This window comes from Nuphar pumila, chromosome 7, assembly GCF_984573655.1.
Source record: "Nuphar pumila chromosome 7, dmNupPumi1.hap1.1, whole genome shotgun sequence".
In the NCBI taxonomy this organism is placed as follows: Eukaryota; Viridiplantae; Streptophyta; class Magnoliopsida; order Nymphaeales; family Nymphaeaceae; genus Nuphar; species Nuphar pumila.
The window spans coordinates 2,972,382-2,987,889 of record NC_143255.1 but is presented as its reverse complement, the minus strand read 5'-3'; the positions used below and the strand labels follow the sequence as shown (position 1 = coordinate 2,987,889).

The window sequence follows — 15,508 nt, the reverse complement described above, 5'->3', positions numbered from 1 at the left end:
GATTATGCAAGTTTTTTCGCTCAATCTGATATCATAGATGTGTTCAGAATGCTCAATTTATTGGGATTGACCCTTGGATCGTGTTTTCTTATGAAAAAACATGTTTTTTCAGTCAATAAAATTTAATGCATTTAAGACCATTGATTTTTCAATTGTCGGAAAACCTGCTCCAGTGTCAGAATCCAGCAATCCAAATTACGATCACCATTACTACAGAGTATGTAGATCACTGTGAAATTGTCTACGAAGAGACAATACATAAACAAGCATAAAAACTTTATAAAAGAAGTGCACGAAAGCACTCTCACAACACTTTGAACAAAATACACAAAAAGTGTATAAATAATAAACATGCAATAATGCATGTATTTCAATATATAAAAGCAAATGCTTGAGACTCTCAAGCTTGGGAAATACAAGGGGGGAACACCCCTATTTATACAAATGTTAGAAGGTGCAAAGGGGGGGCTCCCAAAGGAGTCGTTGGGAGCCCCCAACGGTCACATTTGTGACCGTTGGGGGCCCCCAACGACTCTATTGGGGGACCCCCAATGCACATAAAAGAAATTAAAAATAAAAAGAAAAAAAAAGAAATTACAAAAGTAAAAAATAAAAAGAAAATTACAGCATATTCTAAAAGTGAATATGCGCAAAACAGAAAATGACAGAAATGCCCTTTCGGGTAAAAATATATAAATATATATTTATATATATAGAGATATATGTACATATAATATATTATATGTAAATATATCTCTATGTATATAAATATATATATTTATATTTACAATGATTTTAGGAGCTACATTTTAACACCCCCCCTCAAACTTACGGTGTGATAACCGCAAGTTTGTCAAGAAGGAAATGAAATCTGGGCGAACATAGAGCTTTTGTGAAGAAGTCGGCAAGTTGATACTCAGATGTCACATATGGCAGATCAATGATCTTCTTCAAGTATTCCTCTCGGACATAATGACAATCCATCTCTATATGCTTTGTTCGCTCGTGAAATGTGTGGTTCTTGGCAATGTAGATGGCACTTTTATTGTCACAGCATAGCTTTGTTGGTTCTTTGACAACTACTCCCATATCTTCCAAAAGACGTCGAATCCATACTATTTCCATGGTGGTAGATGTCATGGCTCTGTATTCGGCTTCAGTGGATGATAAGGAGACCTTCTGTTGCTTTTTACATCGCCACGAGATCAAGGATTCTCCTAAAAAAATACAAAAACCAGTGGTGGAGTGACGGTTACTAGGGTCACCTCCCCAATCTGAGTCAGTATAAGCAAGCAATTTTAATTCAGAAGAAGAGGATAGGAATACTCCCTTATTCATTGTTCCCTTCAAGTATCTGATGATGCGAAGTACAGCACCCATATGGACGGTTGTAGGAGCATGTTGAAACTGACTGGCGATGTGTATAGCATGTGACAAATCGGGTCGAGTAATGCTAAGATACATTAAAGAACCTACCAACTGTCTGTAGGGAGTAGGATCAGTTAGAGGAACACCGTCGTCAATCTTCATTTTGGCTCCCACAACTTCAGGAGTTTCACATACTTTGTCATCAGAAATCCCTGATCTGTCAATAATCTCACAAGCAAGTTTAGACTGAGATAGAAAATAACCACGTTGCGAATAGGCAACCTCAATTCCAAGAAAATATGTCAGAAATCCTAAGTCTGACATCTCAAATTTTGAAGTCAAGACGGACTTAATACCCTTGACTCCTTGTATATCATCACCTGTGATTAACATGTCATCAACATATAATAACAATATTACAATCCCTGCTTAGATTTTCTAGTAAATAGAGCAGTATCAGTATAACATGAGGAGAAACCATTTTCCAGCATTACACTGGTAAATCTGTCATACCAGGCTTTGGGGGCCTCTTTCAAACCATAAAGGGCCTTTCGAAGACGAAGGACTTTATTTTTAGGGATCTCCATGCCAGGTGGAGCATCCATATACACTTCTTCATTAAGATCACCATTTAAAAAGGCATTTTTCACATCCATTTGAAAGATATTCCAATTTTTGATAGATGCAATAGTGATAAGACACCTAACTGTAACCATTCGGGCTACAGGAGCAAAAGTTTCTTCATAATCAATCACATACTCTTGCCCATACCCTTTTGCAACTAAGCGAGCCTTATACCTTTCAAGTGATCCGTCACTCTTAGTTTTAACTTTAAAAACCCATCGACAACCTATAGTTTTCTTTCCTATAGGTAGAGATTGAAAAACCCACGTTTTAGCCCTTTTAAGAGCACTAAGTTCATTTTGCATAGCTTCTTGCCATTCTATACATTTCTTTGCTTCTTCAAAGTTTCTTGGTTCAAAATAAGAATGAATGGCACTAAGACAAGCCCTATATCGGGGCGAAAAGGAATCAAAGGAAACAAAACGAGTGGGAGGTCTCCTATTCCTCTCAGACCTTCGGTGATTGAGAACAGGAATGAGTTCACTATATTGGTCAATAGCACTTCTAAAGGTGTCTTGGTTTCTACGAGAGTATGTTATAGGATCACTAGAAATCCTGTCTTCTTGTTGGTTATGCTCTTCGATATTACTTTCAATGTTCTCATCATGGTTTGATGACATATCATCATCACTGGATGTATCATCATTACTAGATAATAAGTCAAAAAGGAAGGAATAATCAAAATTTTCTTGTTGAGAAACATTTTTTTCAAATCCACTTTCATTTTCCAAAAAAGTTACATTTCTAGAAACATATAATTTATCTTCCCGAAGATCATAGCATCGAAATCCCTTTTGAGTTTCGGAATATCCAAGAAAAGCGCAGGGGATAGCCTTGGGAGAGAGTTTGTCATTCTTATCCGTAAGTATGAAACACTTACACCCGAAGACTCGTAACCTATTATAATCTGGTTCGAGTTTATACAAGATCTCAAAAGGGGATATTTTTCCTAATATTCTAGAGGGCAAACGATTTATTAGATAAACAAAAGCAAGAGCAGCTTCAGCCCAAAAAAATTTTGGTATGTTTTGAGAAATAAGAAGGGTTCTAGTGGTCTCAATAATATGTCTATGTTTTCTTTCGGCCAACCCATTCTGTTGGGGGGTTTTAGGACAAGATCTTTGGTGAATGATTCCTTGATCTTCAAGATATATTTTAAATTGGTTGGAGAGATATTCTCCTCCAGAATCACTTCTAAAAATCTTTATGTTACTATTAAATTGATTCTTGATCATCGAATGGAAAGTTCTAAAGCATGAAAAGACTTCATGTTTGAATTTAAGAAAAAAGATCCATGAATATCTAGAGAAATCATCCACAAAAATAACATAATAAGAAAAACCTCCTTTTGAGACAACAGGTGTTGGTCCCCAAACATCGGAATGAACAATTTCAAAAGGTTTTGATGAGAACATAGTTCTTTGCTCAAAAGGTAAACTTTTCATTTTTCCGAGAATACAGTCATTACAAGAAAAGGAACTTTTACATAGGTCTTTTGCAAAATGTAAGTAAGACAACTTGGTGATATTAGGATGACCAAGTCTTTTGTGCCACATGTTTATATCCTTGTTTCGGGCAACATTACAAAAAGATTTTGGAACTCGAAGAGATTCCATGTAGTATAAATCGCCTTTTCTAAAGCCTTCCCCAATCAATTTCCCGGACAGGCGATCCTGTATTAAACATTTATCACATGAAAATTTAATATCACAACCATGATCCGAGAGTTGAGAAACAGAAAGAAGATTTAAATTAAGTTTAGGTATAAATCTAATTTTTGGAATAAAAAAATCTTGAGTTTCAAAATTACCTATTCCTTTAATTTCAAGAGAAGTTCCATCTGCAGTAGAAACAAAGGATGGAGAAGCATTTTTTGAATAATCGAAAAGTGAAAACACGTTTGGGGACATATGAAAGGATGCACCTGAGTCCAAAAGCCAAGGGACTTTACCTGGAATGGAAGAAGTAGACACGGCGGCACCGGATGTAGCTCCCTTGAGAAGAGGTTGAAGGGCTTCCATTATTTGGTTCAACGAGAGTGACCCACTTGATGATGCATCTTCCTTTTGTGGTGCGCCGGTGGTGGCCATAGCAAGAAGCTTCTTCCATTTGGGACATACTGGCTTGATATGCCCCGGTTCTTTACAAAAGTGACATATAGTCTTGCTATAGTCCCGCTTCCCTCTTTGTCCACCATCTCCTCCTTGATTTTGAAATTTAAAGTGAGGAGGACGATAGGTCTTTACATTATTCCCGGGTCTTGATACGGCATTAACCTCATTATTTTCTTCATAATTACAAGGAACCATAAGAACACTTGGTCCTTGTTTACATAAATTCATACGAGTCTCCTCACCACTTAATTTGGTGAGAACATCTTCAAGAGAGGGAGGAGTAAATGAGGATAGAAGTGATGACCTTATTTGCTCAAATTCCGGTCTCAACCCATTCAAAAAATTGAAGAAACGATCTTCTTCAAGTTGCTTGTGGCGGAGTTCAATTGCCTCTCCACTCCATTTTGGTTCAAGCATAGAGAGCTCATCCCAAATAGAGGAAAGATCGGCAAAATATTCCCTAATAGACATTTCACCTTGAGTAAGGGAGAGGGCCTTCTTTTGAAGGTAATACTTATGAGATAGGTCTCTTGATGTATGCATCTTCTCGAGATAATGCCAAGCTTCCGATGCCTTTTTGAATTTGATAATGTTGGCATTAATCTTCGTTTCGACGGATGCGAAGAACCAAGAAAGAATCTTGAAGTTCTTCATTTCCCATTCGTCGTGTTTCTTTGAGTATTCTTCAAGAGCTTTGATCCTTTCCTCTCCCTCAAGAATCTTGATTTCACTTCCGTCCATTATGGTTATCTTGGGTTCCGGCTCCGGAATTGTTCCTTGCACATAACCCCACAATCCTTTTCCTTTTATGTGGGCCTCCATATTCCCGGCCCAAATATGATAGTTGGACCCATTCAACTTGAAGCCAAGGGCAAAGTGAGACACTTTCTCACCCATTAAGACGTAGAGAGAAGAAGAAAAAAGACGTACCAATACGATGTTTCAACTTCTTCTTAGCACAAGATCCTTCTAAAATATTTGAGAAGCAAGATCCACCACTTCAATCTCAAAAAATCCGAAGGCACGGTTTTCGAGGCACTCGAACAAAGGCGGATCTCACGATCTCCAATCACCAACCGAGCTCTGATACCATGTGAAATTGTCTACGAAGAGACAATACATAAACAAGCATAAAAACTTTATAAAAGAAGTGCACGAAAGCACTCTCACAACACTTTGAACAAAATACACAAAAAGTGTATAAATAATAAACATGCAATAATGCATGTATTTCAATATATAAAAGCAAATGCTTGAGACTCTCAAGCTTGGGAAATACAAGGGGGGAACACCCCTATTTATACAAATGTTAGAAGGTGCAAAGGGGGGGCTCCCAAAGGAGTCGTTGGGAGCCCCCAACGGTTTACAGCATATTCTAAAAGTGAATATGCGCAAAACAGGAAATGACAGAAATGCCCTTTCGGGTAAAAATATATAAATATATATATTTATATATATAGAGATATATGTACATATAATATATTATATGTAAATATATCTCTATGTATATAAATATATATATTTATATTTACAATGATTTTAGGAGCTACATTTTAACAGATCACATCTATAGGTCAGCTTTACTTTAAACCACAAAAGGGATCTGCTAAGTCATATGTACATACAAATAATTGTAGCAAATATATATCTAGATATGTACATATACACAGATCCAAAATACATATATATACATAAATTATGAAAAGAGTTTTAGGCATAGCGAGGCATAAGCCTCAAAAATCAATATTAAAATTTTATAAAAATTATGCTTAAAAACAGAAATAAATAGAAAAATGCATTATTGATAAACCAATAATCAATAACAAATAGAGAATTCAAAATAAATACTGAAAAATCAAAAACCTATATAGAGAGAGAGAGGGAGAGAGTTACACACACAGAAATTGCTTCTAAATAAAGCACATGCAAATACACTTTTACATTCATGCAACAACACTTTTAAATAGACAGCCATTACACATATATCCACAAGCATGCATTATTTCAGCAACATAGTCAAATATTTGTACTTTTCAAATGTGAAATAGGATAGAACTAGGAATAAATATTCAAAATGAGCACTTTTCAGAACAAACAGACGAATCAAGCTATTATATCCAATGCTTACAGTTGTGCATTCAAATCTAAAGTAGGATCAGCAGGAGCATTCTCGAATGCTGTCTTCAAACTTTGATTTGCATAATAACTGAAAGAAAATCAAGTTTGGAGTACAATTACTAAATCAGAAAGCAAATAACAGCTATGATTAAAATAAACAATCAGCTAATGTGGAGAATTGTAGTATATGACACAAACCGTGAATAAAAAGACCGAGTTGAGAAAACTACTTGCATTGTAGAAGCTAAATAGCAACTGCAAAAGATGATGACAAGAATTTGCACATTAAAAGCTATGCAACCAGTTTATATATATACACATATACATGTATATAGAACGAGAGAGAACCTGTTTCCAAGATTGACAAGTCCAGTATATCCAGGTCCAAATAAAGGTTCCACATCCTGTCCACTTTCTTGTATTCGGTTCCAATCAAAATTGGTATTTTGATCAAGTTCCTTCTCAGCAGTTGTCATTTCCGTCTGTACAAAACAGGATCCTTCTTTTCATATAGAAATGAAGCATGAAGTGTGCAAGGGAAATGTGCACAAATAAAAAGAACTCATAAAACACTAAAAAAAATGTAGTTGGACGCATTATAAAGTAAAACATGTGCTCTTTATTAATTTTACATGATGTAATAAATTTCATAATCAAATATATCACATCACATTCTTAGATGTTCCCTTTTTCTAGGGAACTACTACAAATCAGATAAGCCATTCAATAGGCAAAATATGTGCATGTATGAGAATAGCCAAGTGCCATCATAAACCTCGAAGAATCTTGGATTGGAATTTTCCAAGATGGGGAAATGACCAAATCAATCATGCTGAAAAGCAGTTGACCATTGTAATTGAAAAATCATCACAAATTTCAGCACACCGAGAAAAGAAAATGAAGTTTTTTTGTGAGTTGATCATTCAATCAAAATGTCTCTTCCAAACTATAGCCACTGAGTAGACAGAAAATTTGCCTGCAAGGGAATAACAAGAACTGTCTACAGCCAATATATTAGTATATTACATCGACTCAACTCTTATAGGGACCAAAACCAAGTTGACCATCCAGAACATAGTTTCATGATTTTTCTTTTCCACTCAACAAAATGTTTGGAATAGTACTTACATGGAAGTTCTCCGGCCATGATAGCAACATCAAATATTTTGAATATCTCCTAAAAAATTATCCAAAAACTTATCAATCAAAAATTGTTCTTGGAGCAACTGTTAATCTTTGGTAACTGGATGAACAAAGCAATAATGGATTCGTGAAATCCTGACTACAAAGATTTCCCCATGAAAGTTTTTCCCGTCTCACCAATATTATCAGTATCATATCATACGATACAATTATGATATATCGTAGTGTCGGTAAGGGGACCGATATGATATGAGCCTCATATCAATGTTGTAAATAGTATATCGGAACCCGTATCGCACGAGTTTGGGATATGGGTGTATAGTATTGTACCATAATAAGATAGAGTTGAAAAAGCATTGAAAGTATGCAAAAAACCAAAAAAAAACAGAAAATTTAAAAAAATTTAAAAAAAAAATAAAACTTAGAACACAAGAATTTATACAAATGTACAAGAATTAAAAACAAGTAATTATATAAAAATAAACACACTAAACTATTGACATGTCATTCACAGGAAATAGAGTTCATTAATTCATTAGATAAAGTCAATGCATATTACTCACATGAAATAGAGTTCATTAATTTATTAGATAAAATCAATAGCCTTGATGAACTTATGATAGTGACATTTGATACTTGATAGACCATAGAAGAATAGTTTGTTACATGACTACAAAAGCCAAAACACTCAAAAGTGCACTACATAAACTCAAAGTTAATAACATTAAAATTCACTACAACTACATAGTTGACTACAAGACTAAAAATGTGAAAAGACTCAAAAGTTTACTACAACTACATGATTCACTGTAAGAAGATTCATCAATCGACTTCATTGTCAAGCATTCCCCGTTCATAATTAGAAATGACATCCTGTGTGGGGCAGCTGGAGCTTGTGCCTCCTGTTGCTCTTTATCTGAATCATATTCTGCATTGCGTTGTGCCAGTGCATGAAGGCCTTACACATGTGCTAATTATTGTAATCTTACTTCTTGCCATTCACATATTTCACCAAGATTGGCTGATATTATAGCACGTGTATCATTTGGAGCTGGCACGCATGATCGCACTGGAGAACCAGGTTCTTGAACAATGTGTTGTTTCATTATATGCACACCTCCATTAATCAATGCACGATAGAATCTGCATCTCAATACATTATGCCACCCGAAATCGTCGGCAATCTCACAAAACCACAACACCAGGTCATCGCAACCAACTACTGCTAAATCTAATTATCACAAATGCAAATAATCAAAAGTTTAAAAAAAAGCATTGCATACATACCAAAGTCAAAAGGTTTACAACTTTACATAGCATAATGACAGGACTAATAAAAGTCATAAAAGGTTACAAACTAAATATCCAAACATATATATATCAACTCAATGATTTTTTTGGTTTGTTGCAACATAAGCATTCACTAGCTTGAGATGATGATGGTTCATCTTCATCTTCTTAATCAGAAACAACTTCTGGCATTTTTTATTCAATGACGGTTGCACGTACTCATACCTTTTGTTTATTGTCTTTTATAAGACTTGTAAGAAGCTTGATACAAACACCAGAGGGTATATGATGGGCACATAACTGTATAAAGGAGTTGTGATGTCCTACGATGTGACATGTAAAACTATACAATCCACCATGCATTACAAAATCACAAAAGTTATACTTTACTATCCCTTTCCAAGATATCCGTAAATCAACCAGTTTGCAATATTTTCATGCTCGATCTTTGAGCCAAATACGATATGGGGCAGTGTTGTTAATATTGTATAGTACGATACAATACGTCATAGTGTCGGTAAGCGGACCGATACGATATGAACCCTATATCATATTTGGTATGATTATCGTATCGATACAATATGACTCATATGATACATGGGTGTATCGTACCATATCATACGAGTCAACAACTGTTTTCTTTACCTTTCTGAAGCCAAAAAAATGGTGATCAAACCACTTATGGGGGGCATTTTTTAGCCTCCAAGGGTCATTTTGACCCTATATTTGCACAGTATCCCTCCCCAAACCTTTTTTCTAAGCCTACCCACCCTATTTTGAGATCAAATTCACCCTAAAATTGAGGATTTTTGCTAGAGTTGAGCCCTAAAAGTGTGAATTGACTCAAATCTCAACCATTTTCGTCCTACCCAACCTTTTTTTGGCTTCTAACCCTCAAAATTGAACCCTAAAGCCCCTCATTTCCAACCTACAGACTCGTTTTTTGACTTTTAACTCTTAAAATTGAATCATAGTGGTGTGATTTATCCTAAATCCACCCATTTTCATGCTATACAAATTTTTGACTTTTAACCCTAAAAATTAAGCATCAAAACCAAGGGTAAGTTCGTTTAATTTGTTGTAAGTTCATTTAATTTGATGTTTTAATTTATATATTATTTTTTGCATATCCGTTTTTCGTCCTAAATGTATTGTTGATCCCAAATTTTTTTCCTTTTATCATCTTAAATCACCTATTTTTGTATTCTGAAATATCAAAATCATGCCCTAGAGGTCGATGGATGGTAGAGGTCGTGGCTCAAATGATCCAGCACGGAAATATTGTAAACCGGTGGGTTTAGGGATACTTTTCAAACGGATAGTAAAGTGTAACTTTTGCGGTTTTGTAATGCATGATAAATTGTATAAGTTTAAATGTCACATCATAGCATCATAACTTGTACTCATCATATTCCCAATTATGTTCGTGTTGCGCTTCTTACGAGTCTCATAGAAGATAAACAAAAGGCACGAATACATGCTCTATTCATTTGAGAAAAATTGCCAAAAGTTATTCCTGATTTAGAAGTTGAACCATCAACATCTCAAGCTAGTGAAAACTTACGTTGAAGCAAACAAAAAAAACATTGAGCCGATATATATATATATATATATATATATATATATATATATATATATATATATGTGTGTGTGTGTGTGTGTGTGTGTGTGTTTTGGATCTTTAGTTTGTAACCTTGTATGACCTTTATGTGCTCATCATATTCCCTCTTATGTTTGTGTCGAGCTTCTTACGAGTCTCGTAGAATATAACAAAAGGCACGAGTACATACATTATTCATTGGAGAAAAATTGTCAGAAGTTGTTCCTGACTCAAAAAATAAACCATCAACATCTCAAGCTAGTGAACACTTACGCTGCAGCAAACAAAAAAATTGAGCCGATATATATATATATATATATATATATATATATATATATATATATATATATATATATATATATATGTGTGTGTGGGGGGGGGGGGGGGGGGCACGCGCTCGCGCTTTGGATCTTTAGTTTGTAACCTTGTATGACCTTTATTGGTCTTATTATTGTGTTATATAAAGTTGTAAACCTTTTGACTTTGATTAATGGAGGTGTGCATCGCATGAAACAACACATTGTTCGAGAACCTGGTTCTTTAGTACGACCATGCGTGCGAGCTCCAAATGATGCATGTGTTATAATGTCAATCAATCTTGGTGAAGTATATAAAAGGCAAGAAGCAACATTACAAGAATTAGCATGTGTGTAAGGCCATCATGCACTGGCACAATGCAATGCAGAATCTTATTGTAAAGAATGCATTTTTAAATGGGGAATTAAAGGAAGAAGATTATATGGATTCACCTCCTGGATAAGAGATTTCTTTTGGAAAGGTACTTTATTTGAATAAAGCTTTATATGGTTTTAAACAAGCAACTAAGGCCTGATATAATAGATTTAGCTTTGTTATGATTATACTTGGATTTAATTTTTATTATATTGGCACTGCTATGTTTATTAAGAAATCTGATGCAAGAATAGTCTTTATGCATCTTTATGTTGATGATATGTTCGTCACTGGTGGAGATAAACAAGGAGTTAATCATATTAAATTTATTCTCAAGAAACATTTTGAAATAACTAACCTTGGATTTCTTAGATTTTTTCTAGGAATTGAAGTAGCTTATTCTCCGAGATTATTGATGAAAAATTATATTTAATCATATTTGTTTACTCAAACCAAATTTGTTAATGAGATTATGGACAGGTGCGGGATTATTGATGAGAAAATGGTGGATACTCCAGAAGTTATCAATGCCAAAATGAAGAAAATGGATCACCTTTGGAAGATCATACTTCGTATCGCCAAATGATTGGCGCATTGACTTACTTGATGATCACCCGAATTGATATTGCTCATGCAGTTCATACTGCAAGCCAGTTTCAACATTCTCCCACCACAGTTTACATGAGTGTTGTGATGAGGATCATTAGACATTTACAAAGCTATGTTTCTAGAGATCTTTTATTGTCTTCCTCTTCCTATCTTAAGTTAATTGCTTACTCTCATTCAGACTGCGGAGGAGATCCAAATGAAAAATGCTCAACAACTGGTTTTTGTGTATTTTTAAGTGATTCTCTGGTGTCTTGAAAATGCAAAAAGCAATAGAAAGTGTTGTTATCATCAAATGAAGTTGAGTTTCGTATAATGGCTACCACAACATCAAAGATTGTATAGCTAAGAAGATTGTTGGAGGACATGGGGGATTCATTTATAGCCACCCTCTCGACTGTGTTGTGACAACAAGAGTGTCATATGCATACTTGGCAACCATGCATTTCATGAAATGACTAAACATATTGAAATGGATTGTCACTATACTTTCAGTGTTTACACTATAAGTTTGACGGGGAGTGTTAACGTATGTGCACTTATATATATAGGAAATGTCCATCAGGGGCATTTCTGTCATTTTCAGTATTGTAATAGGGACTGCCCATTAGGGGCAGATAGGTAAACTTATTTTTTGTGTTTTATTATTTTTATGTTTTGTTTTTTTATATTACATAGTCATTGGACTAGCCCCTTTGTCTCTCTCTTGCTCTATAAAAAGAGATCTTCCCATGCATTCTCTATGCATTTCTAAGCATATTAATGATAAACATAACATATATTTTTTACCTTGCTGTCTAGTGGATTGTGTTTATCTCCATTAGTGAGATTGTATTTGGCCCTATCTCACCTGGGTACGGGTGTGGGTGCAAGTATGGAGGGTACAACACGGCAATTCTAAAAAAATGTGGGTCTGAGGACACGGCTATATATACATATCACATAAATGCAAAATAAGTTCAAAATAAACTGAATATAATATAAATATACATGCTATATCTAAAATGTATTATATGTTGAAAATATAAAGTTATAAACTGAAAATATAATTATAAATTATAAATTAAATACAAACTTGTACCTACGGAGGCTAAAATGGTGTCCGTGTGTCGACACGGGGATACACATGTTGACACAGGTATAGAGGGACAAATGGAGTGTCCAGGTACCATAGATTTGGCCCATAAGTGGCCCTTTGTTTGTGTTTGTGTATCTCTTTTGTAAGATTATATTTGGCCCATAAGTGTCCCTTTGTATTTGTGCATTCTTGTAGCGCTTAGAGGCACTCCATTGTAATCACTTTGTTTCATTACACCAACCACATGGTCCTGCAAAATTGCTCCCTTCTCCTTATCAAGAACCATTTGTGGCTACTATGGTTAAATTAACACCTAACTAGCACTAAGAACAGAATCTTCATCTCTAGGAGAGTGACTTAATCAGGTAAAGCATCACCTTTCAAAATTTTACATGTTAAAATTAAAATAAGTTTGGTTGGAAACATCCAAATTGGATCCATGTCAGGCTACTGATTGTCATCTGCAGATCCAACACAATGATTGTATCAAATCTTCTTGTGTGGGTCCAGGTGCAATTGGGTAGAAATAGGGTCAAATAGGGCAAGACACAACCCACTAACAGGCCTAAGAGGCCTAAGAGGAAAATACACTCCATATGTATCAAGGCATACAACAAAGTTGAAGACTATTAATTCCATATCTGACCTTTATACATCCAAGACTCACCAATGCCACTTTCCAAGCATGTAAAGGAGGAAGCCCCAATCTATCCTGTTAAAGATCTATCTTCACTAAATATTACATCTTTTGAATAAAACTAGCATGAGGTGCTTACATCAAAGCTGGCTATTTGGATCAATAATGCCACTGGCACACTGCCCTTCAAAGAGGACCATAGGTATTAACCTAGAATGAATTGGCACAAACCTATGTCACATGGGTGCAGGTGCGGGGATGCGGCACTTCCAAAAAACCCGGGTGCGGGGGTGCGGCAAAAAAAAATTATATATATATAGGACTTATAACCAGTTTTTTTTTGCTGGTGTGTTTGTTTGAAGACTTGTTACCCACGTTCTGCTTGTTGTGTACTTTGGCGCAACGGGACAAAATTGATGAACCGAAAGGATTGGCAATCTGATCGACCCAGCCTGCTGCATTCTGCTGACTGTCATGATTCAATCATGCTTGAAACTCCCTGGTCTTCACGAAAAAAAATATAAGCGAAAGGTTTGATGTGGTTTGTTGGAGAGAGAGTCTTCACGAGGTCTACGGCTCCATCGCCACTGCCTAGGGTTCTTCAAATTTCATTTTATATACAGTTGCACACAGATCTCCAGTCTGGACTCTGGATGACAGCTAAAAGAAATTTATTGGATTTGACATGTGGAAAAGAGAGGTATACACCAAGCTACAGCTAGAGCACCCATCCCGTCAGGAGAAAAGTGAATACTAATAGCCACCAAGGCTACCACCACCATTATCATTTATTATGGAGAGAGAAAATTCTTGACGAAGAAAGATCTGGATGGTTAAAGGATAAAGACTTCAAAAGGCTCTTGAATTTTGGTTTTAATTTTTGAGGAAGATGGATCAGCATTTCCAAGTTAACCAACGCTGCGAATTCATTGTTTGGAGGCAGGAATAGCATGGGATGCCAACAAAGCTCGTCAGATGTTGTGGACACAAGTGCCCCCCTTATAAAACAAGAGCAGCAGCAGCAAGCAGGGATCAGTTGTTCCGTCCTTTTATTCTCTCATCACTACCTGCAGGGATCCAGCAAGGGGTGGGGAGAGGTGAAGAATCTGGAAGTCCTCGTCAGGGAATAGGCGACTCTAAAGAGACCGAAGCTATCAAGGCCAAAATCAAAATCAAAATCCAGCAAGGGGCGGGTCCCGCTGCGCGGTGAGCTGTCAGCAGAATTTTTTTTTTTAAATTCCGCAGCCCATTTCACAGGGCAAAATTTAAAAAAAAAATCAAAAAATTGGAACAAAATGACCCTGGGTGCGGTCGACGCACCCAGGGTGGGGTTGGCCGCACGCGCACCCGCATCGCGTCGCATCGACGCGGGTGCGGCACCTGTCTGGCCGAATCCCTGTGACATAGGCACAAACTCATTTGAAAAGAATCCTCCAATGTTCTTGTCAAAGTCAAGCTAAAAAGAATAGCCAGAGGCACTCAAATCAAAGATACATTAATATTATGTCACATGGATCCAATGTGTATTGTTCATAATGGATAACTACAAGGCTACAACCCACAAAAACTAGTGGTATTGCCTATCCTATAGCATTCACATAACATAGAAACTAAGTCACAAGGACTCGGCTAAATGGGTGCCGCACCCGCGTCGACGCGACGCGGGTGCGCGTGCGGGTGGGGCACCCGGTGCGGTCAACGGGACCCTGGGTGCGGTCAAGGTCAACGCACCCAGGGTCATTTGTGTATATTTTTTGAACCAAAAAAAATGAGAAGGGTCGAGGGAGGGGAGGTGCTCAGCACCGCCCTCCCTGGCAGACCCAGGGCCATCACGATGGTGGCTCTGGTCCACTAACCTAAGAACAGGAGGGTCGAGGGAGAAGGAGAAGAGAGAAGACTCGGGGGAAGGGGGGTTTACATGAGAAGGCCGAGGAGGGTGATGAAGTCGCCGGCGAACAGGTGCCCGTGGGAGGGGGGTCGACTGTCGAAAAAACATCGTGAGAGAGAGGGAGAAATGAGCGGTGGGGCTCATTGGAGTTCCGGTGACTGAGGGAGCTCGAGAGGGAGGGAAACCGAGGGAGAGGAGAGGGACGAGCACAGGGGGGCGGGAGGAGGCTATCAGTCGGCACTCCGGGGAGCCGTCGGCTGGAGGTCGGACGAGAGGAGAGACCAGGGCAGGTGGCGGAGGTGGGGAGGGTTTTCTCATTCGAGAAAACCCTAACCCCTCTGTTGCTTTATAAAAGCACAGGGTGGGATAT

General features: G+C 37.0%; 1 protein-coding gene across 4 annotated transcripts in view; it reads right to left on the bottom strand.

Moving 5' to 3' along the window:
• UBP14 (ubiquitin-specific protease 14) overlaps window positions 1-15,508 on the bottom strand; it is a 46,878-nt gene that overhangs the window by 25,609 nt on the left and 5,761 nt on the right. For all 4 annotated transcript variants that reach the window (XM_090013523.1, XM_090013524.1, XM_090013525.1 and 1 more), the window contains exons 6-8: window positions 6,573-6,706; window positions 6,423-6,479; window positions 6,235-6,312 (exon numbers count right to left, since the gene is read on the bottom strand). In XM_090013523.1, coding sequence (XP_089869649.1) covers window positions 6,235-6,312; window positions 6,423-6,479; window positions 6,573-6,706 — 269 coding nt within the window. The remainder of the gene's footprint in view (window positions 1-6,234; window positions 6,313-6,422; window positions 6,480-6,572; window positions 6,707-15,508) is intronic.